This window comes from Vicugna pacos, chromosome 1 (assembly GCF_048564905.1).
Source record: "Vicugna pacos chromosome 1, VicPac4, whole genome shotgun sequence".
Taxonomy (NCBI): domain Eukaryota; kingdom Metazoa; phylum Chordata; class Mammalia; order Artiodactyla; family Camelidae; genus Vicugna; species Vicugna pacos.
This window is the reverse complement of record NC_132987.1, coordinates 66,823,528-66,845,998: the sequence shown is the minus strand read 5'-3', so window position 1 is coordinate 66,845,998 and position 22,471 is coordinate 66,823,528. Positions and strand designations below refer to the sequence as shown.

The 22,471-nt window shown below is 37.5% G+C and overlaps 1 protein-coding gene across 1 annotated transcript; it reads left to right on the top strand.

Annotated features, from left to right (window-relative positions):
* The first annotated feature begins 4,232 nt into the window (after positions 1-4,232).
* On the top strand, positions 4,233-13,497 carry ARGFX (arginine-fifty homeobox). Its single transcript, XM_072970797.1, has 4 exons — positions 4,233-4,260; positions 7,145-7,276; positions 12,177-12,325; positions 13,090-13,497. Exons 1-4 carry the CDS (start codon positions 4,233-4,235, stop codon positions 13,495-13,497), a joined length of 717 nt encoding a protein of 238 aa, XP_072826898.1.
* The last annotated feature ends 8,974 nt before the right edge of the window (positions 13,498-22,471 follow it).

Here is a 22,471-nt window from a genome sequence, read left to right as displayed (position 1 = left end):
TTGGTTATTATATTTAAAATACTGCTCAACTATATTTTCTTTCTCCTCCAGATTTCCAATTAGAAGTATGTTAGACTTTCCTACTCTGTTTTCCCTGTCCCCTAATGCCTCCCTCCATCCCTCCCTGGAAGAAGGATATTTCCAGCAGCTGGGATGGCACAACAGGATCTTGGAATTTCTTCTTCCCATTGACTATCTTGTATCCCTTAAGAAAGATTTTCAGGGAATTTTTTAACTTGAATTTTTTGAGTCATTGTTATGTAAGATCATCTTTAAACATTGGTTTAGGGTTTTCCTAAAATGTTTCTCCATCTTCAAAATTTTGGTTGATGGAGACCCACTCATCTCTTTTATAAATAAAAGGGAAAAGAAAAAGATTGCATGAATCCATGCAATTATTCAAAAAATCTGCTTTAACAGTGATCTTCTTAGAAATACTTCTAAATATTGCCCAGTGGCTCTGCACTCTCTTTTCCTTTCCTCTGCTTTATTTCCATTATAACACTTACAACTTTCTGAAATCTATTGTTTGTTTACATGTGTATTCCTCACCGCAATGTAAGGTCCACGAGGGCAGGAAATTTGTCCTCTTCTCTGTTTTATCTCCAGCACTTAGTGCAATGTGAGACACATAGTAGACACTCAAAATATTTGTGGAATGGATGAATGACAACTATGTCAGGCATTTTGCTGGGGTCTGGAACAAAATGATGAAGCAAAGAAACACAGCCTCCTCTCTTTTGTATCTTGATTTCAAACCAACTGCCCTCCTTTTCTAAAAATTTTCAGTTTTGTTATTTGATCTGGAAATTAATCTGAGAAAGTCTTTACTGAGTGTATCGTGTTCTCTGAGATGTAAATATTAGCTTCTCAGGATGAGGGTATAGCTCAGTAGAAGTGTGTGTGCTTAGCATGCACAGGTCCTGTGTTCAATCACCAGTACCTCCGTTAAAATAAATAAATATACCCAATTACCTCCCCCACTCCCCAAAACTAAAACTAAAAATAAATATTAGCTTCTCATACCAGGCACATCAATTATGAGAATTTGAAAAGGAGTCCTGAACTTTGAATCTCCTAGAGCTTGATATTTGAGCCTGGATCTCCTCAGACTGATTAGTCCTTTTTCTTCCTTCTGAGGTAAGGGAGGGAATAGCTATGAAAAACTTGAAGGAGGAGGATTTCACTCATCAAGGGAGAATGGAGCAATCAATCAATATACAAGCATAAACAATTATTTAATTCTTTTAGTGATATTAATTGCTTTAATCTTATAGCTACCCTGAGACCTTGTGACTTGACCAAGGTCACACATCTATCTATAGTGCAGCCTAGATGCACACAGTCTGGCTCCAGAATCCAATCTCACCCTTTTCTACATTTTCCTACTCTCCCTTTCTCTTCTTTTTCTGCCCTTCTCTGTCACCTTGTGGACAATTTTGATTCCTGGAAGAACTGGGAGAACTGCCAAAATTCTTTTCTTACATCTCTGCCTTCTCTTATTTCTTCATGTTTGATTAGGGACCCTGTCCGGCAAGAGTTAGGGAGGAGTCTTAGATGCCTGCCTAGCCTGAGAAGAGAGGGAGACGGAGGAGAGCCATCCTGGGGTTAAGGAGGAAGAATGAGCCAATCAGATCTTCAAAAACAGGAACTGCCCAGGGGATGAGGTGGTGTCCTTGGGGCACCAGCCACCTAGAATGAATCAATGGATTAACTGGAATGAAGGCATAATGTCCTCAACAACCACAGTCTAAGCCACATAATTGCACAGGGTCTTTCTCCAGGATGAGAGTGGGATACAACCAACACTGCCCCTTTCAGATAGTTTCCTCCCCTGTCAATACATGCCATGTGCTTCCACCCCTGCCAACAATTTTCTCCTTGCCTGCTCCTGAGGCTGCGGATCTTTGCCTTCATCCTGGATGGCATCATCACCCAACGCATTCTTTTCCCCTCCCGGCTACAGGGCAACTCTACAGCCCTGCCTCTTCAAAGACTGGCCTCTATCTGCAAAGGAAGAATCTGCATTTCCCACCCAGCCAAGTAAAGGAGTGTTGAAAAGGAAGGAGGAGCTGCCTGAGGGAGAGCTGGCATGGTCCTGGGCTCTGGATTCTCCCCCTCTGCTAAAACCCAGAGCAGAACCAGGCAGGCTGGAAAATGGCAGAGAGATAGAGAAAAGGTTCAGCAAATGAGGGTTTTTTTTTTTTAACTTTCACTTTTTTCTCACTATTGTAAAAAGTGAAAATATAATGTAGATAATGAAGAAAGTGAACGTTCAATGGAATCCCAGTCCCTTAAGATAACTTCTGTTGATACAGTTTGCTTCTTTCTCTTTAATTTTTTTCTTTATTGGTATTTTTGTTCATAAGTGTAATATATTTTCTTGTTAAAAAGAAGTTTCAATGGAATCTGCCCACCGGTACTTATTAACTCATACATCTATCATCCATCCATGTATTCACTAATAAAAAAAACTGTTTAACTTTGTTCCACACCAAGTGCTTGGCTCTGAGGATACAGCAATAAACAAAGTTCCATGTACAAGAGGCTTGCATTCACTTGAAGGAGGTAAGGAAATGTAGATATATTAATTTATTATATTTTAAAGTAGATTTTCCAAATTCATTTTTATTGCTATAGAATAATTCATATGATAAATATATCACAACTTATTCTATTGATAGACTTTTAGATTTACTCCAAAATTTTGACAATAAAACAAGTATTATAATGAATATCATTGTATAGTTATTTTTTTACAGCATCTCTTACATATTTTTATTAACTTTTAAATATTAAGAATGGGCTAAAAGTTTATATGACATTTTTAAATATATAAAATTTTTAAATATTTAAAATTTTAATGACTGTCACTTAAAATAGTTTCCCCCCAAATCAAAGAAATTAACATTCTCCCCAAGTGAGTGAAAATGCCAGTGCTTATCACTGCACCATGAACCCTGAGTTTTATTCATATTTTAAATATAAGGGAGAAAAAAGGAAAAGGAAAAGTGATTTAATTCCTGGATTAAATGGCATTTCCTTTTAAGTATCTTTTCAAATGCTTACTGGCCAATCAGATGGCTAGATAACAAATTCAGGGCAGAAACATTTTAATTCTTGCTCATCATTGTGTCCCCATCACTAGCACACTCCACACAGCACAGAACATGATAAATAATGTATAGAAAATAAATGTTAACCAAATAATGTATAGAAAATAAATTAACCAAATTATAGTTCAGTTGAATTTTTAGGTACCAGTTGTCCATAAGGTAAGGAGTACAAGAGAATGATAGGAAAAACAGAAATTGGTAGGCCTAGATAACTGATACTGAAAAAGGGAATGAGATACTGAGATTGAATAAGAGAGATCTGGGGATAAATTGTGAGACTTCTCTGTACTGTGGTCTCTCAGGAACACCTGTTAGTGTCCCATTTCCTGGGTTGATTCTTTAATGCCTAAATCTTTTCTTTCCTATTGTCTATTGCTTTCTACTTTTGCTTTACTTTGGGTACATTTCTTTTGTCACATGGTGAGTTTCTTTCTTTGGTAGGATGCTGGGTGTGAGTCTAGTCTTTTGTTTCTAGATTTATGGTTTAGTCTAAGACCTTAATCTATGCCCTCTGGGCTAGCTGATGGGAGGAGTGAAGAGGACCAGGGTCACAGTCCCCTCCCCAATCGAGAGAAGCATAATCCAACAAGCCAATGGTTGCTACTATGATTTGAAGCAGAAGTCAAGTCTATTAAAATCATAATTGACTCTCCCCCTACCCAAAGCCAGAATAGTTTTTGTCACCCAGAAGGCATTCAATAAGTAAGAGACGAATAATGTACAGCATATTGCTGGAGTTAATAATACTGTACTGCATATTTGAAACTTGCTAAAAGAGTACATTCTAAAAGTTCTCACCACAAGAAAAAAAGATTTTGTAACTATGTGTGGTGACGGATGTTAACTAGACTTATGGTGGTGACTGTTTCACAATATATACTAATATTGAATTGTTATGTTATATACTTGAAACTAATGTTATCTGTCAATTATACCTCAGTTACAAAAAGTAAATGGTGAGTGAGTGAATGAAAGAACAAACAGATGGATAAATGAGTAAGCCTTCAGTCAGTCAGGGGAAGATGATAGCAGGGATGGGTGGGCAAAGCACCACAGAGAAAACGAAATTAAAGGTTAACAAAAAGCATTAGCCAGAGCAATAAAATATGTAGCATTATGGCTAAACAAGCTGCAGCTCAGAAAGGTAAGGAAATGACAGCAGTTTAAAAAGATTAAGAATAGAATGAAGATCTAATGGAAATCTAATGGAAATTCCAGAAGAAGCTAGTAGAGATAATGGAAGCAAGACAATATTCAGAGATAATCACTCAGAAATGTCTATAACTGAAAAAAATTCAAGAGTGTTTAGATTGAAGACATATAGTAAGACATGGACAAGATAAATATAAATCTTACGCAGACACTCTAGGTAAAAATATGGACTGTAGACAAAGCACAAATCTTTTAATAGCAACTAGAGAGTAGAGAAAGACAAAGGAATAAAATTTTGACTGTCAGCAGACTTCTCAAATAAATGAGCTGTACACTCACCTAACTTATGCAAGGCTGACAATGTAATCAATATATTTTCAGGCAAAGAAAGCTTTAAAATGTTTACAATTAATAGACCATCACTAAGAGAATTACTTGATTCTACTCCAGAAAGAATAAAACTGCGCCCAAAAGGAAAACTAAGGATGAAAAAAGCAATGATGATCAAAGAATTTGAAAACTTTATGACAAAAAATAATAATGATAACTTTAAGGGGCATAAAAGCAAGTTTGATCTAAAATAGACAAAAATAACAGTAAAGACTGAAGATGGAGAATTCACTGTTAAAAATTCAAAGAGTATTTTATTGTTTGGGAGAAGTATAAACAGAATAATGTCAGAATTTTTAAAATCAAGTATGTATGTGAAAAAATTAATGGAAACTTTAAATCTTACATGTAACTTACATACCATTGTGGGAGAGGGGAAGGGAATACAGTGCAAACTTTCCAACAAAAGGCAGAAAAAGTGGGGGAAAAAACCAAAACACAAAGATAAAGAGGTAGAAATCATTATCCTAGCAAACATAAATGGATTTAATCCATGTTAAAATTCTCCAATTGGACTGCAATTAAAGAGACACACCTATAACTTCAAATTATGCAAGTATAAAGGTAAAGAGGTAGTGGTATCAAGAGGGCACAGGAGTCAGCCTTAAAAGTTGGTCAAGTTAGGAAGTTTAAGCATAAAAAGAATAAAAAGTTTATTCCCAGCAACGGTGGTATTAGTCTCTAAGCATACTTTCGTTGAATAAATGAATGATTGAATGAATGAATCAAGGGTGGGACATTAGGGGTGTGTCTGGGTGGTGCAAGGGTCTGATGGTATCAAAAATTACATTTAAATACACCGTGTTTCACCATGAAGACACACTAAAGGAATTGCATTTCCAGAGAAACACATCAAGAAGTCTTGAAAATAAGCAATCCAAGGGAATTTATGACAGGTAAGCAGGGGGAGGGAAGGGAGGGAAGATACGGGACCAGCATGTGGGGTCAAAAAGAACTTAAAAGATCAAAGGTGCAAGATTAAAGGATGCAAATCGCTCAGCTCCATCCCAGGTGGAGGGAGGTGACAGAGGGTTGTAAACTGAGGGCAGAAGGAAGATCAGAAGATCTGACTGTCTCGTGAAAGTCAGGGAGTGAATGTGAGACCCTTTGTTACTGAAGGTCGATGTCTGCTTTGCAGGACTCCCACACTTTACCAATCTGTGCTAGCCTGGCCTTTGCAAGTCCTCATTAGACTACTCAGCATCAGAAGCTCCATCATAGCAGCAGTTTTTGTGTGGCTTGTTCACTGCAGAACCACCAGACCTAGATAAGCATAGCCTGTAGATGGCAGGCGATGGATACTTGCTGAGTGATTGTGGTGCCCCCACTGGCAATTCCGTCCTGTGCTATCTGGGAAGATACCCAAGCTCAGCTGAAGCATGCTTCTTGTTCAGTATGCCAGTTTAAGCTGTAGGCTATCAAATACCCTTTCTGGGAAAGTGGGCAGGAGCTAGTAAGACCTAATTCATTCCCACTTATGCTACTCTAGCTGCCCAAATGTTAATATCTTACTTCCCTTCATTTATAAGAGGATGCTAACGACTGTACTTTTCCCCATGCGTTTGCTGAGAATTAAACGAATCCCGTGTGTGAAGCACTTAGATATCGAAAAACAGCTCCAAATATTATTATTATTAGATTTAACCAGATATTTACCATTTCTGTGGCTCTTCCTTCATTCCTGAAGTTCCAGTTTTTCTTCATATCATTTCCCTTTAGCCTAAAGAAGTTTCTGTTAACATTTCTGTAGAATAGAACTAATGGCCACAGATGTCACAGTTTCCCTTAATCTGAGAATGTCATCATTTCTGCATTCTTTTTTTTTTCACAGATTTTTAAAAATATTTTTGAGTGAGTGAGTGATTGATGGTGGAGGGGGGTAATTAGGTTTATTTCTTTATTTTTAGAGAACGTACTGGGGATTGAACCCAGGACTTTGTGCATGCTAAGCATGTGCTTTACCGATTGAGCCCTCTCCCCTTCTCTATTTTATTTTTTATAACTGCATGTTATTCTATGATTATCTCACTCCCTCACCTTCTACTCTTGAAGGATATTTTCCTGAATATAGAATTCTGAGTTGGCAGTTCTCTCCTTTAAACACTTGAAAGATTTTGTTCCACTATCTGTCTTCCTTGGTTTCCAATGAGAAATCTAAAGTCATTTGATCTGGTCTAATTGTCTAATTGATTCATCTTTCTGTTTATAGACTATGTTTCAACAATCTCACTAAAGAAAATATCCCCTACTCCGAGTCACAAAGATATTGACACACATTTTCTCTTAATATTTCCAAAGTTTCATTTTTGACTGATACATCTGGACTATTTTTCTATGGTATAAAATGTAAATCATTTTCCAGCTGTGGTAGAGACGTGGGGGATTAACCTCATTTGTCTGAGACCGTTACAGCAAACACAAGCCCCTTGAAAACATTGCTTTCCAGTTAAATGAATGACTTCATCAGTGTCTTCTTTCTCATAAAGGCTTTCTTTGCCAGATGTCAGCACCCCTGATGAACAAAATGGCCCAAGAGAACCCCCAGCCAGATCCTTTTATCTATGTGGATGATTCCAGCATGAACTCCCAGGATAATTCACAGTTACTGGCTGGTCCCAGTGAGTATAACTCTCCTCCACTCTTGCCCTCTTTACACAGGGCCCTGTAATTGTATTTTGAATTTGTTCTGAAACAGCTTTTTTACCCAAAAGTCTATTTTAAAAATATTCCCATCATAAAAGGGGAAGTTATCAATTTCATATCAAGGTCAAGTGCCTTTGGCTCCTGCTTGACCAAATTATGATACATAAGCTAAGAACACAAGATACAGAACAAGTAAGAATGTTTTTCTAGGAGAGAAGGACTGAAGCATAGAGAGATAGAAATACAGGAAGCTCCTTTCCCAGAGCAGGGTACAATCCTGACACCAATTCCAATATGTGGACATTTTCCCCATACAGAGCAATTCTCGTGACACTAGCTGGGTATCCTACAATTCAACTCAATTCTCACACTCCCCAGAAAAAGCATCAGGTCCCACAGGTTAAGGGCTCAGTCCCACAAGACTCCTTGCACTTTCGATGCCAATCACAAATCCAGGTTGTCACCTGTGCTTCTGACCAACTGGCTATAAATCAGAGGTTCTCATGATCCCCTCATTGACAATAGTTCTTCAGACTTGGCTCAGAGCTATTTGGGTTTTTGCGGGTCTTCCCAGAGAGTGGAGTTTTTCTGTTAATTTGCCACTCTGGGTCACAAGAGATTCATTAATACTTATTTTCTATTTTGCAGAGGATTCTAAGAATGCACAATTGTTCCACTGTCTTGCTACATTTTGACCTTGTTCCTTTCCTACCACTCTGTCATGTTCCAAGTCACACTTATCACCAACCAGAATCTCTAGAACATCTAGAACAGTCCTTAACTGTTGTTCTCTGTTTTCCCAGATCTTGTAAATCATTGAATGTGGACTGTGATATGATGGAATAAAATAAAGCAAAGTCTTGTCGCCCCCTTATCACTGAAATATTGTAGTATCCGATATTTCAGGCGTATACTCTTGTGCATCTACTTCAACTTGCTCTCTGTAAGAATCTTCTATCATAGAATCACATTTTCAACAAAAATTCCTTGAATAAACTATACAGTCAGAGCTGATTTTCCAACGCCTCTTGAACCAAGAACCACTAGCTTATACTCACACATGGTGCAAACTTGTATAAGCTAGTACCTCTCACACTGTCACCCGGTCCCTGCAGACAGCATTGCCCAGTGCCTCATGCTCCCTTTGGGTCACTCGGCTACTCCTGCCACCAAGACTGTCCAGCCGCTGCAGCCACTGTGACTGGTTTACAAACCTGACTCTGGTCAAAGTTTGGCCTCTCTTCCCAGTTTTGGACTCAGCTTTTCAAGCTCAGTAAAAATTTCTGCGGAGATGTCGATTAAGATTAAATTGAAGTGGAAGGTGGCTATAGCTCAGTGGTAGAGTGCATGCTTAGCATGCACAAAATTTGGGTTCAATTCCTAGTACCTTCATTATAAAAAATGGGAAATGGACATTTCTAATGTTTAGATGTTTATTTCAAGAACATAATATACTTCTATATATTCAGATCATTTAAGCCCTTTAGTACAGCTTTATAGTTTATTTCATATAGTTCCTACATATTTCATTTAGATGCCTTGTTAGGCATTCTATATATTTTGACGTTATCGTATATAGGATCCCTTTTTTTTAATGAAGGTCCTGGGGATTGAATCCAAAACTTTGTGCATGCTAAGCATGCACTCTACCACTGAACCATGTTGACATTACATTTTATAGCAACTAATGGTTGCATCTTAATCTTATATTCTTCCAATATGTTTTATAAAATATTACATGTTTATAGTGGATTTTTCAGAGAGAATTTTGTTGTTGTTGCAAATGACACTTTTGCTTCTCCATTATACTACTTATTTCTTACTCATTTTGCTAGGTACACCAGGACAATGCTGCACAATACCTATGTTAGAGTGTATTTTTGCCTTTTATTTACTTTAGTTGCAATGCTATTAATGTTTCTTCATTAAATGTTTATTCTTTCTATGCTGAACTCTTTTGGTTAAGGAAATGCCTTCTATTCGTACCTTGTTCGAAGTTTTATCAGAAATGAATATAGAATTTACAAATTTTTTGTCATCTTTTGATATGATCATGAAGATGTATTCCAACTGTTAACATTAATGTAGTTGATTGTCTTAACATTTTCTTCCTTAAAATACAGAAGAGAACAATAAATAATATAACAAGTATCCATAATCTCACCACCAAAAAGAAAAAAAAAACCTGTTAACATATGAACACATTTTTTTCCAGTTGCTTCTTTCAACTTCATGCTCTAAGTAAATCACACAAGAAATACATAGCTTAGTCTTATTTATTAAAAAATAAAATAATAGAAATTAATGAAAGTACTTATTTAATGATCATTCCTACCAGTTCTATGGCACCTCTTTTATTCTCTGAGGCAGTCACTAAAATAGTTAGAATTTTTGTAGTCTACTCTTTATATTTTATACATAAACTATAATTTTTTTTAAAGGAAATGTATTTCCTATACACATTATATAGGAAAATAAGAACTAGTAATTTTTTTTTCTTAGGATTCTTCATTGACCTCTGCTTGGAGGGGGCACTGGGGATCTAACCCCCGACCTCCTGGGTGCCGAGCACACCCTCCACCACCTGAGCCACACCTTTCCCCCAAGCACTAATAATGTGGTTTTTAAAATTTATTGTCTATAGAGCCACACCTTTCCCCCAAGCACTAGTAATGTGGTTTTTAAAATTTATTGTCTATAAAGCCATTAAACTATTTTAAGTGGCAATATTTTCCTAACTTATACTTGATATGCTGAGGAGGTTAATAATAAAATACTTATTTGGTGCATATAACATGCCATGCATTATTCTAGTGTTTTGTGTGTATTTATAACTTACATTAATACATTCATGTAATACATTACAAACCCTATTATAAAGTAGACACTCATAGCATTTCCTTTTTATGCTTAATGAAACTGAAGTGAAGAGTTTAAGCAACCCGTTCATGATCACATTCCTAGAAAAGTACAGTTTATAAGCAAAATTTCTACTGTTACACACAAACAAGTCAGAGATTACTGAATCTCCACTCCGCTTCTTCCAGCCTCTCACTTTAGCAAACATAGTTCCTGCCCAAAGCAGTTCCATCTCAGGGTGAATCCCTCTTCTTTTGGAAAAAATAATTGCTGAAGATTGTTTTAAACTTATTTTAACATTTTATTACACAGAAAACTTCAAATAGAAACAAAAACAGAATAATATACTTACCTTCATGAGTCTATCATTCAAGCTCAGTAAATATGTATCTCATTTAATATAATGTTTTTGAGGTTCATCCATGTTGTAAAATGTATCGGTAATCTGTTCCTTTTATTGCTGAATGGTTTTCCATTGTATGAATATACAACATTTGTATATCCTTTCAATAAGAAGATTTGGATTGTTACCAAATTTTGGCAATTACAAGCAATGCTGCTACTAATAGTTGTATATAAATCTTTGCACAGATAAATGTTCTTATTCTCTTGGGCAGATAGAGTCATAGGAGGAAACTGCCAGACAGTTTTTCAAAGTGGCTTTATCATTTTACAGTCTCATCAACAATTTCCAATCACTGTATGAGAATTCCAGTTTCTGCACATTCCTTCACATGCCATTTATATATCTTCTTTGGTGAAATGCTTATTTCATAAACACTTTCCAAAAGAGCTGTATCACAAAAACTTATTTCAAAGTAAAGATTATGTACCTGATAAAACTACACTGTTTCATTTAAGGAATAGGATCAGAATGTCGATGAAGCTATGGCTGTTTAAAGTCAATGCAAACAGTCTGAATAGTTTGGTGAAATGGGAGTAGAAAAAATCAGTATTTATAAATGAATATCTTATACATTTGGTTTCAAATACATATATGTGAACTTCAAAAATAAGATAGTATAAGTTTAGGAATATATACATTTAAATATGTGATTATATTAAATATATTTTGTTAAAGTTATTTCCATCCATGTACATAAGTGGCATTAGTCTTACAGTTTTGTTTATAGTGTTTATTCTTGTCTGGTGTTAGGATTGGTGTTAGGGACTTCAAATACAAGAAGTGAGGCCCAAGTAAAGACTCTTCTTCCATCTAGTGAAATAAGTATATAACAGGAGAATTAGCATAGCATTGCCTTGAGTTTTGTAACTTACCTATGTTTTTGTGTGGTTATTAGTCTGCTCAGTGCCTACAGTCCTTTTTAAGCAAATATTGGTGATCATATTTTCTTAGAAAATTTCCTTCTTCTCTCTATTGTCATTTTTTAAAAATATTTTATAATTTTTCAATTGTCTCCACATATTTAGTCATGTCTCATTTCATATGAATCTTTTCCCAGAGGAGTAAATAGAGCTTCAGAAAGCCTGGAAAAGAAAAAACTCACTTGCCAGACAAGATAGACTGGGTTCCTGAATAAATAAATGAAAAGAGGAAACCCATTTTGAAGAATGTGTTATATTCAGGTGAAGGGGCATGAGGTTTCTTCCCAGTTTCTAAAAGAAACAGTGTGGAAAAGACGATAAGGGAAGCTCCGTCCACTGTCCTGAGGTTAGGCAGGATAGACAGACTGAGTAAGAGAGAAAAAGTTTTTTCTGTTTTCAGTGCAGGGAAAACTGAAACACAAGGAAACCAGTTTCCAAAGCAAATAGACTGGGTACACAGAAAATTGAAGAGGTAGAATTTCCTAGCAGGGAAAAACTAAATCTCAGAAAACAGAGGACAGAGCACTGTTACATAGGTCTCAGCCTCCTGGAGTTAAGATCTTTATCTCCTGATTCCAAGCCTGGGTGGGGGAAGTCATGGGAAATTCACAGCTGTGGTTTTCTGGGGGGATTTGAGCCGGAAGCGGACCGTGTTAATGTAACCACCCCCTCTCCATTTCTGCTCTACAGAGAAATGGAAGAAGCATCAAGAACGCACCTCATTTACCCAAACACAGCACAAAGAGTTGGAGGCTCTGTTTAGCTGCAACATGTTTCCAGATAAAAATCTCCAGAGAAAACTTGCTTTAAAACTCAACCTACCAGACTCAACAGTAAAGGTCTGTCTGATCCTCTGAGGTGTGCTTTGTACCCTCACCCAAATCACATTCTATGGTTCAGCCTGGAAATCCCCTCCATAACACAGCAGTAGTAATACTTCTTTTACTGAGTACCTACTGTGTGCTAGTGCTGAGCTGGGCTCATTGTATATGTTGCCTTCACTGTCATCCAATTTTGGGAGCAAAGCAACTGGGTCACAGAGATAATATGTAGCGTAATTGGAATTAGAACTCCAGAGGTCTTGTCCTGCAGAGCTCAACTTAGAGGAAGGGATCTCATCCAGACCGACGTCTCACTTAGGGTCTTCTCAAGCAAAACCCTTCAATCTGTTTATTCACCTTACCAACAAATAACTTCCCCCAGCTTCTGAGTCTGCTAAGGCCCCCAGTTTTTGTTAGACTAGTCCTCACTGTAGAGGCCTTCTAAAATAAGCATCGAAAATCCCTCAGTTCAAATTCCTTACCCCTGTCTAGATTTCTGAACTTGCTTCTCTTTTGAAGTTCAGGACCCTTTCTCTGAATCCCCAGTATAACCTCTGAAATGTACCCCCTTTATTTCCTTCTCTTCTCTTTGGGGCCCAGTCCTGATCCCTCACTGTTCCTATTGACTCCATTCATACCTACTTCTGCTCTCTCAGAACTCAGTATCATGGTGACTTGGAGAGAGGGCATGAAGGTTACAGTTTGGCTTTTTTCACCCAGGAGAAGCCTCAAACTCCTTCTTCAGTAACAGACTATAAACTCCTCTCTTCCCCCACTCCCAGATTTGGTTCAGGAATCGGCGGTTCAAAATGAGGAAGCAGCAGCAGCAGCAACAGAAATCACTGAAGCCACCAAACCAGATCCTTCCAGCCAAGAACGTGTCAACAGCATCAACAAATCCTCATTTTTTCCCCCCAACAGTTTCAGATTTCTGTAGCTCCTTCTCACCTCAGCCCTTAGGCCCTTTCAGTTGGGTGGGGGACTCTATCCTCACTGAGAGTCCTACAAGTGATGTCCAAATCCAAGATCCTCAGTTGGAGAGGCTGGTGGCCTCAGTTCCTGCTTTGTACTCTGATGCCTATGACATAGCCCAAATCATGGAAATGTACAGTTTTCCTGATGAAGATGAGATAGCCAGCTATTCTTTCCACTCTCTCTATCAGTATCTCTCACCAACAAGGCCCAGTTAGAATAGAGTTCCTCCCTTAGCATCTTTGCTGGTCCAGCTGTAGGTTTACCTCCTGGGCAAACCCAGTTTAGTACAACAAACTGGAGCTTTGCAGCCTTCATCTTAAGAGAGAGCCCAGAATTCCAGAACCCCTCTAGAAGTGTGGTGGACTCTGGATTTCTCTTATCAAAGTACTAATAAATGGCAGATAGCACAGAAAAAGGATCTTGCATCTTGTACATACCTTTTCCTTTTGTCTGCTTCTTAAACCAAACATCTGGTTCAGTGTAACTTTGATTTCCATGGAAATGTTGTAAAAACTAGTTTTCTCCAAGTATAGCTCAGTAGTACATAACCAGCCCCACAACTCCCCCTGGAAAAGGTCTTTCTAGTCCCTTAGACAGCCGACAAGGCAACAAAATTCCCTCTTCTCAAAACTATCTTTGACTTTTTAAAAGAAGGCCAGCAGCCTTTCAGGTTCATCCACTTTGAATGGGAGCAGGTTATAAACTCATATTTTATTTTAAATCTTTAGGTCTAGGATTTTCTAAAGGGTATTTTCAGTCAGAATTTAGGGGGAAATCACCATCACTATTAGTTTTAATATAGTATAAGTGCATATGCAGTAAGAAATGTAAGAACTGGCAGAGGAAGAGGAAAAACACATTTTTTGAAAGAGACGATCGTCAAGGAAAACCAACAAAATCAACAGTCAAACTTTTAGAATTACAGATAAGCATATTTTCCAGCTACATAAATAACCTACAAAATTAATAGCATTTCTCAAAACCAATCATAAACACGTAATAAAATAAGTACCTCTCAATGAAAAGTATAAAGTATCTAGGAATTAACTAAAAATTAAGACCTGTACAGAAAACTTTAAAACTTGAATAAAGTTAGGTTGTTTGTTTGCTTTTTAATTGAAGTACAGTTGATTTAAAGTGCTGTATTAGTCTCTGGTGTACAGCATGGATGGACTTGGAGGGCATTATTCGAAGCGAAATAAGTCAGACAGAGAAAAGACAAACATTGTAAGATATTGCATGTGAAATCTAAAAATTACAACAAACTATTGAATATAACAGAAAAGAAACAGACTCACAGATGTAGAGACAGAACTAGTGGTTACCAGTGGGGAGAGAGGAGGGGCAACACGAAGGTGGAGGATTAAGAGGTACAAACTATCAGGTATAAAATAAGCTACAAGGGGTGGGAAGGGACAGACTGGGAGTTTGAAATTTGTAGATACTGACAGGCATATGCAGAATAGATAAATAAGATTATACTGTATAGCACAGGGAAATATATACAAGATCTTGTGGTAGCTCACAGTGAAAAAGAATGTGTATGTTCATGTATAACTGAAAAATTGTGCTCTACACTGTAAATTGACACAACATTGTAAACTGACTGTAACTCAATAAAAAAAATGTTAAAAATAAAACAAAATAAAATAAGCTGCAAGGATGTACTGCACAACACGGGGAATATAGCCAATATTTTATAGTAACTATAAATGGAGTATAACCTTTAAAAATTCGTGAATCACTGTATTGTATACCTGTAGCATATAATATACATCAACTATACGTCAATTAAAAAATATATTATAAAATAAATATATAAATAATTTTTTAAAAAAAACATAGGAAATGTTTTGAATAAAAGGCATCTGAAGCCATAAAATAATCAACTTAAAAGAGTTAAAATCATACAAAATATGTTCTCCAAACACAATGGAATGAAATTAGAGATCAATAGCAAAAGAAAATTCATGAAATTCACAAATGTATGGATATTAAAAACACATTCCTTAAATAACCAATAAGTGAAGAATAAATCAGAAGGAAAATTAGGAAACATTCCAAGATGAATGGAAACAAAAACAGAATAAACCAAAACTTATGGGATGATGCAAAATCAGGGCTTATAAGGAAATTTATAAGGAAAATATAAGGAAATAGGCTGCAAAAGCCTATTTTTAAAGAATAGGATCTCAAACCAACCTTTTATTAAGCAGGCAGGAAGCTGGCATAGTTATATTAATATCTGTCAAATTAAACTTTAAGGTTAAACAGTTTATAGGAAATAAAACTACATTAGACAAGGATAAAAGGAAACTTAAGAGAAACAATAATTCTGAATTTGTATATATTTAACAACATATTCTCAAAATATATAAAGAGAAAATTAACAAAATTCTTAGGGAAACTTAACAAATACAGGGGGTGAGGGTATAGCTCAATGGTTAGAGTACATGCTTAGAATGCACAAGGCCCTGGATTCAGTCCCCAGTACCTCCATTAAAACAGCTAACTAAATAAATAAACCTAATTACCTACCTCCTGAAAACAAAAACAAAAAACAACTACATAATCATAGTGGATGATGTGAATATAATATTTAATAACTGATAGGTCAAATGGATACAAATTTAGTATGGATAGAGATTTAAACTATTCAGTTAATAAGCTTGATTTAATGAAAGTGTGTAGGCTTCTGTATTCAACTGGTAGAGAATACACATTCTTTTCAAGCCTATAATGACTACATACTAGACCACAAAGCAAATCTTAACAAACTCAAATAAATCAATAACATACAAACAGCATTCTTTGATCATAAGGCAGTTAGAAGAAACTCCAACCTCTCTATTTAGAAAAGTAAAAAGAACATTTCCAAATAATTCATCAAACATGGAAGAAATTATAATGTGTACAATCTGGTAGCACACTTTATATAATAACAATAATTGGATCAACATTCACTGGGGGAAACTAACAGAGATAGCAGCAGTAATGGGTTAGCATGTCCTGCTACCCACCACATTCGTGTCATCACAGAGGGATCTTTCAGGGTGGCACTGTGGACCTAGACATTGACCCTTAGGTTGTGATGTTTTCTGTTGTTGTTGTTGTTGTTGTTGTTTTAATCACTTGATCTTTTAATAGTCTTTTTTTTTTTAGAGCAGTTTTAAGTTCACAGGAAAACTGAGCAGAAGGTACAGAGATTTTCCATTTAGCCCCTGCTCCCACATACATTCTGCCTTCCCCACTAACAACCCTAGACCAGATTGGTACATCTGTTATAATTGGTGAACCTACAATAATACAGCAGGGGGAAGGGATAAATTAGGAGTTTGAGATTTGCAGATACCAACTAATATGTATAAAATAGATAAACAACAAGTTCATACTGTATAGCACAGGGAACTATATTCAATATCTTGTAATAACTTATGGTGAAAAAGAACATGAAAACGAATATATGTATGTTCGTGTATGACTGAAGCAGTATGCTGTACACCAGAAACTGATACAACATTGTAAACTGACTATACTTCTATATATAAAATAAAGTCTACAAATAACCAATGTTGGTAAGGATGTGGAGAAAAGAGAACTCTAGTACACTATTGGTGAGAATGTAAATTGGTGCAGCCACTGTGAAAAACAGTATGGAGTTTCCTCAAAAAACTAAAAATGGACTTACCATATGTTCCAGTAATCCCACTCCTGGGTATACATGTGAAAAAAAAAAAACACTAGTTCAAAAAGATACATGCACCCCAGTGTACACAGCAGCACTGTTTACAATAGCCAAGACATGGAAGCAACCCAAGTGCTTATCTACAGTTGACTGGGTTAAGACTATTTGGTGTATATATATGCAACAGAATATTACTCAGACATAAAAAATGAATTACTGCCATTTGCAGCAATGGCAATGGACCTAGAGAATATTACTCTTAGTGAAATGAGTCAGACAGGGTAAGACAAATACTGTATGATATCACCTATATGTGGAATCTAAAAAATAATACAAATGAATATATATGCAAAACAGAAATAGACTGACAGATATAGAGAACAAACTTATGTTTACCAAAGGGGAGAGGAAGGTGGGGAGGGATAAATTAGGGGTATGGGATTAACAGATACAAACTACTATACATATAATAGATAAGTAACAAGGATATACTGTATAGCACAGGGAATTATACCCACTATCTTATAACAATCTATGATGAAGTATAATCTGCAAAAATACTGATTCACTACACTGTATACCTAACACTAACACAATATTGTAAATCAACTATACTTCAACAAAAAGAAAAGACACTCAACAAACTAGGATAAACTATCAAATCCTTCAACTTGATAAAGGTCATCTACAAAAAGTCCACAGGTAATATCGCACTTATGGGTGAAAGACTGAATACTATTCCCCTAAGGTTAGAAACAGGGACCAAGTTAGGGATGACCGCTCTTACCACTTTCATTCAACATAGTGCTGGAATATCTACACAATGCAATAAGGCAAGAAAAGGAAATAAAAGGCACCCAAATTCAAAAGGAATAAATAAATATATTTCTATTCACAGAGGGCATGATCTTGTATATAGAAAATCCTAAGGAATCCACAAGAAAACTATTAGAATTAGTAAACAAGTTCAGCAAAGTTTTAGGATACAAGATCAGTATACAAAATTTTTACAATTTTTTAGCTGCTCATTGCTTACCCCAGATAAATTTACCTTCACGTGAATATATATGCAGGGAAGAATCCAGAGGAAAGGGGAATTCAGTATCTGTTAATTACAGCAGAATTTAGCATATATTTTCTAGTCCACACCAGCATTTTGGAGCACTTAGTATGTGCTAGACATATAATAATGGGCTAAATTATTAACACAAAGTCACACCAAGTATTATCATTCTCATTTCACAACTGGGAAAATTGAGCTAGAGAATGGTTAAGTAACTTGGTCAAATCCACATATATGGAGATTAGCTAACCAGGATTACATATTTTCTTTCCTCAGTAAATAGCTGAATGAGTTTCTTTGAAGAGAATGAGATCAAGAAGAGCACCAGCCTGGGAGTTAGAATCACAGCCTTTTCTCTAGCTCTTCCTCTGGCATGCTATGTGACCTTGGACAAACACTTTACTTTCTCTAAATCTCTGTTTCCTCATCTGTAAAAAGAGAGAGTTGGACTAAGTCATAGCTAAGCCTCTAATTCACTCACACTGGACTTATTTTACGCCTGATTTCTGAATTATAAACTCTCCCTTTCCCAACCACCAGGGAAAGAAGAGGGCCTGGAAAGGACAGCCACTTACTTGTCATGACAAGAAATAGGAGAAACAGAAACAGGACCACATGTCACTTGCACAAGTTGCTGCCTCAGCCAGTGATGGGTTTAGGTGAAAAGCATGGTTATAATTAGAGCAGCAGCCTGTCCTGAGCGCTCCACCATCCACCCTGAGCACAGCTGGATCTGCCAACCACATGCACAGGAGTCTAAGAGACTGCTCTGGCCTTGAAAATGATCCTTCTTAAAAGGATTTTCCTTCTTCCTCAAGGGAAAGAAAACCCATTGAGATAACACCCCACTTGCCTTCCGGCTTCCCCTGCTAACTACCACTCCAGCAGAGCCCGAGTGTTGATAAACACAGGGGGAAGAAAGAATCGTAAGCCGAGCCTGGTCACATTGCCCCTTGTGATATAGTTTTATTTTTAACTTTGAAACACTTGAACTATTTCTGTTGAAGTCTTTTTCTCCTTTCCCTACCTCCTAGACAGAACTCTGTCCTCTGCTGCAGCTGCCTGCACGCCAGCCTCCTCCAGCAATCGGCTTGCTCACAGTCAGGGACGCAGGTGAAGCAGATGCTGACTCAGCCCGTGCCGTTAAGGTAAGCTTTTCAATTGTAAGCAGGTTTGTCAAGGGGACATTTGGAGTGGTGAGCGTGGAGACAGAGGCTGGGCAGGATATCAACTTTTTGCTCCGGGCAAGAGGGTTGTTAAGCAAATTAGTTACACTTGGGGGAGAAGAGGTTGGTGCTGAGAATGAGCCCTAGCCATTTGTAAACTCCTGCTTTGAACCTAAAACCCTAGAGCAGGAAGAGATTACCTGCTTTTTAACAGCTTAGGTTCTTTCTTCTACAATCAATCATAATGGTTATGTGATATCTCTAAGGTTACACTGCGGTGATGAGGGGTCAGGATGGGGGACGGGGCGGGAGGAGGTGGTGAGGAAAGAGGTGGAAGGCCCAGAACCCAGGATTTCTATTTTCTAAAGTCCAAATGTTGTGATCTTTCCCCAATCAGCACTTGCTGTTAATTGCAAGTCATTCTCAGGTACTTTGAATTCCATCCCCTATGTTAATATAGCACAATTGTATTTACTGCATATACGATTAAAATTCTTCCTGCAGAGTTTAAAACCTGTTTTCCTCTAACAATATTCCCTAAATATGGTTCTCTCCTCCCCAGCTCTCTTGAATCCAAAATGCATCCACGGAATATAAGTGAAAGTATTTTACAAATTGACAAACTTACACAGGCATGCAAACCAAAAATTGCTATAAACTTGGAATTTGCATATCTAGAGGGACGAAAGTAAAATGATTAATGATACTTGAGGTATCAAATGCTTTAAAATGTAGACAGATTATTTCTAGCTTTTGGAATAACTGCATAGTGTTGCATGCACAAACAAATTGGCAAGGGATAAGGGAGCAGTGTTTATTTTCCTGTTTTCCTCTGGACCTTGCTTTAGTGTTATATAGTTAAAAGTTCAGCTAAGGACATCCTGGGAAGTGGCCTGTGCAGCATAAGGGATTCTGTACACTCTGAACTTTGCAGTGTACAGGCTAAAGCTACGATTGCCAAGTAAAAGGAGATCTACCCAGACACCCTAACTCCTAGTTCCTGCCTGCCTGCCGCTGTAACCTCCAGGTGCATCCCATAACTCTGCTATAGGTATCTGGGTTAAAATTATGCCTGTTTGCTAGGCACAGTCAAATGCACTGCGTATAATTGCCTAACTTAATTTAATTTTGTCAGGGTTTCCATGGCACCAAGGTCTTCAAGGTATATGCTGGGTACTGTTCTAGCATGACTGGGGCATATTGGCTTGCCAAGTCTAAACCAAGCAGCCAGGCTGACTCAGAGCTACCTCAAATAATCCAATAAAGCACTTTCTTGGCCAATATAAAAGGGTAGGTTAAATTACTCTTACCAATAATATAAGCACACATAGGAGAATTAACTAGCTAATTAAATATTTAGAAAGTTTAAGGGTAGAGAGATTTCTAGTGTGGTAGAGAATGCAGGTGGTGAGGTTGAATAGATTTGGAGGAGGATGGTTTTTAGGGTATAGTGAAAGGGCTGAAATCATAGCCCCAAAGTCCAGGATTATGGGACCAGTTGTGGGAATTATCCTCAACCAACTGGTTGTGTTAAAATCTCAAGGCAAAGGGATTACTTTAATATTTAACTGTATACATTTTTTTCCCTAGAATTAAAGCAGGGAAACAGATGAACAATGTGTAATTAAAGCAACAGATTAATTGGCTGGTTAATAGGTTAACAGTTAAAGAATCTCTGTCTTTTAACTTTTGACCTTGTCACTTCCACTGAAGTTAAAGCTCAGGAATAAATAATTATTGCCAGAGCTAGCCACATGAGGAGGCAAAATAGTTCACCGCTGACATCATGTGAGGGGTGCTGAGAGGGCCCCTTGCCTAAAAATATCTTGCTGACACCAACCCTGATTGCCTACTAACTTTAAAATTATAGTAAAGAATGTTAGAACAATTATCTGCTAATCCCATTCTCTTCTGCTTGAGTCAGAGACTTAAATATACCTGCTATGTGCCTTCTCGTGACCTTGTCACTTGGTCACCACCTCTTCCTCATTCTTCCAGGCCCTGTCCAGCTTTGCTCTTGGTACCATCTAAACTGCACACACACCCTTGGCCATTGTCATGCAGGTAGCTCTGTGTGGTGCTGTGGTTTCTACAGAAATTCTCAATAAACCATCAAGGTGAAGTAGAAAAAAGAAAAGTATGTGATTAGAATCAGAGACTGGGAGCTTGGGCAAGACACATTACTCCCCTGGGTCCCAGTTTCTCCTACAGCCCCTTTCCTTTGTCCTACCAGATTAGAATCTGCATTTTAAGAAGGTTGCCCAGGTGATTCCTATGCACATTGAAGTCTGAGCAGCTCCAGAGCAGAGGATTTCTGGTTATCTGCCTGATCCAGACTTCTGATTCTACGACTGCAAGGGTTTAGAACAAGTACTGTAACTCCCTGAAAACAACTCCAGCAGCATTCAGAGTATCTGTTGAAACTGGAGTCCCGTGAGTCTTTTCCATTCAGTTAAAGCTGCAGTAACCTAATAAAGTTGAAAACATTTCATTTTCTTCCTTTAAAACAAAACCAAAACAACAACAACAAAAAAATCCCAAATACATCAGATATCATTATACTTTCCTCCTAGATCTGCTTCAAATTGCTCTCACAGCTCTTTCAAAACACTGCCTTCATCAGGGTCCTGTTCAGTTCTATTCACTGCCGTCCTCTTCACTAAAGGCTGACTGAGTGCTGGGAGCCGTGCTGGCTGTACTCACTCTCAGTCCCTCAGAAACTGGCCCTGCATCCCTCGAGGAGCGTCCCTGCTCTTGGCTGAAGTTCCGGTCCCCTCACAGCCTACACAAACTCCACAGATCACAGCACTTCTGCCCTGTTTATGCCCTTCATCAGGTTCACACCATCACCAGCAACTTCCTTCAGGTTGTACCAACACTCGCAGCCAATCGCAAGAGAGATGCCAAGTCTAAACTGACACCTTCCTTTTTAAATTAATGAACAGACTAATGTAGGTAAACAATAAACATTCTCAGCTTGGGCCTATGAAATAAAGATGCCCTCACGTTGCCTTAGTGGCATCTAAAAGGTCCTCCAGGCTGGTTGCTGTACTGTTTGAATTCCTATGTGCTTGAGGAATGACTGCTTTGTGGTGATTACCAGAGGCCAAAGTGGGGGAAATTAGGGAGATACACATCCTTAAAGGTGTGAAGTAAGTTTTTTTTTTTAAATGGGGTTTGAGGATGATAAAGCTGTCAGCATATGTAAAATAAATTGAAATGAGAGAGAACTGAAAATTGAAAGGCCAAGGGCTGTGGGAGTGATGCAGTGGGAA

Bases quoted from the DNA above. Each gene is read 5' to 3' on its own strand.
- ARGFX (XM_072970797.1), top strand. From the start codon at position 4,233: ATGGCTAAACAAGCTGCAGCTCAGAAAG. The intron at 4,261-7,144 runs GTAAGGAAATGA...TTTCTCATAAAG, and splicing joins ACAAGCTGCAGCTCAGAAAG to GCTTTCTTTGCCAGATGTCA. The intron at 7,277-12,176 runs GTGAGTATAACT...TCTGCTCTACAG, and splicing joins ACAGTTACTGGCTGGTCCCA to AGAAATGGAAGAAGCATCAA.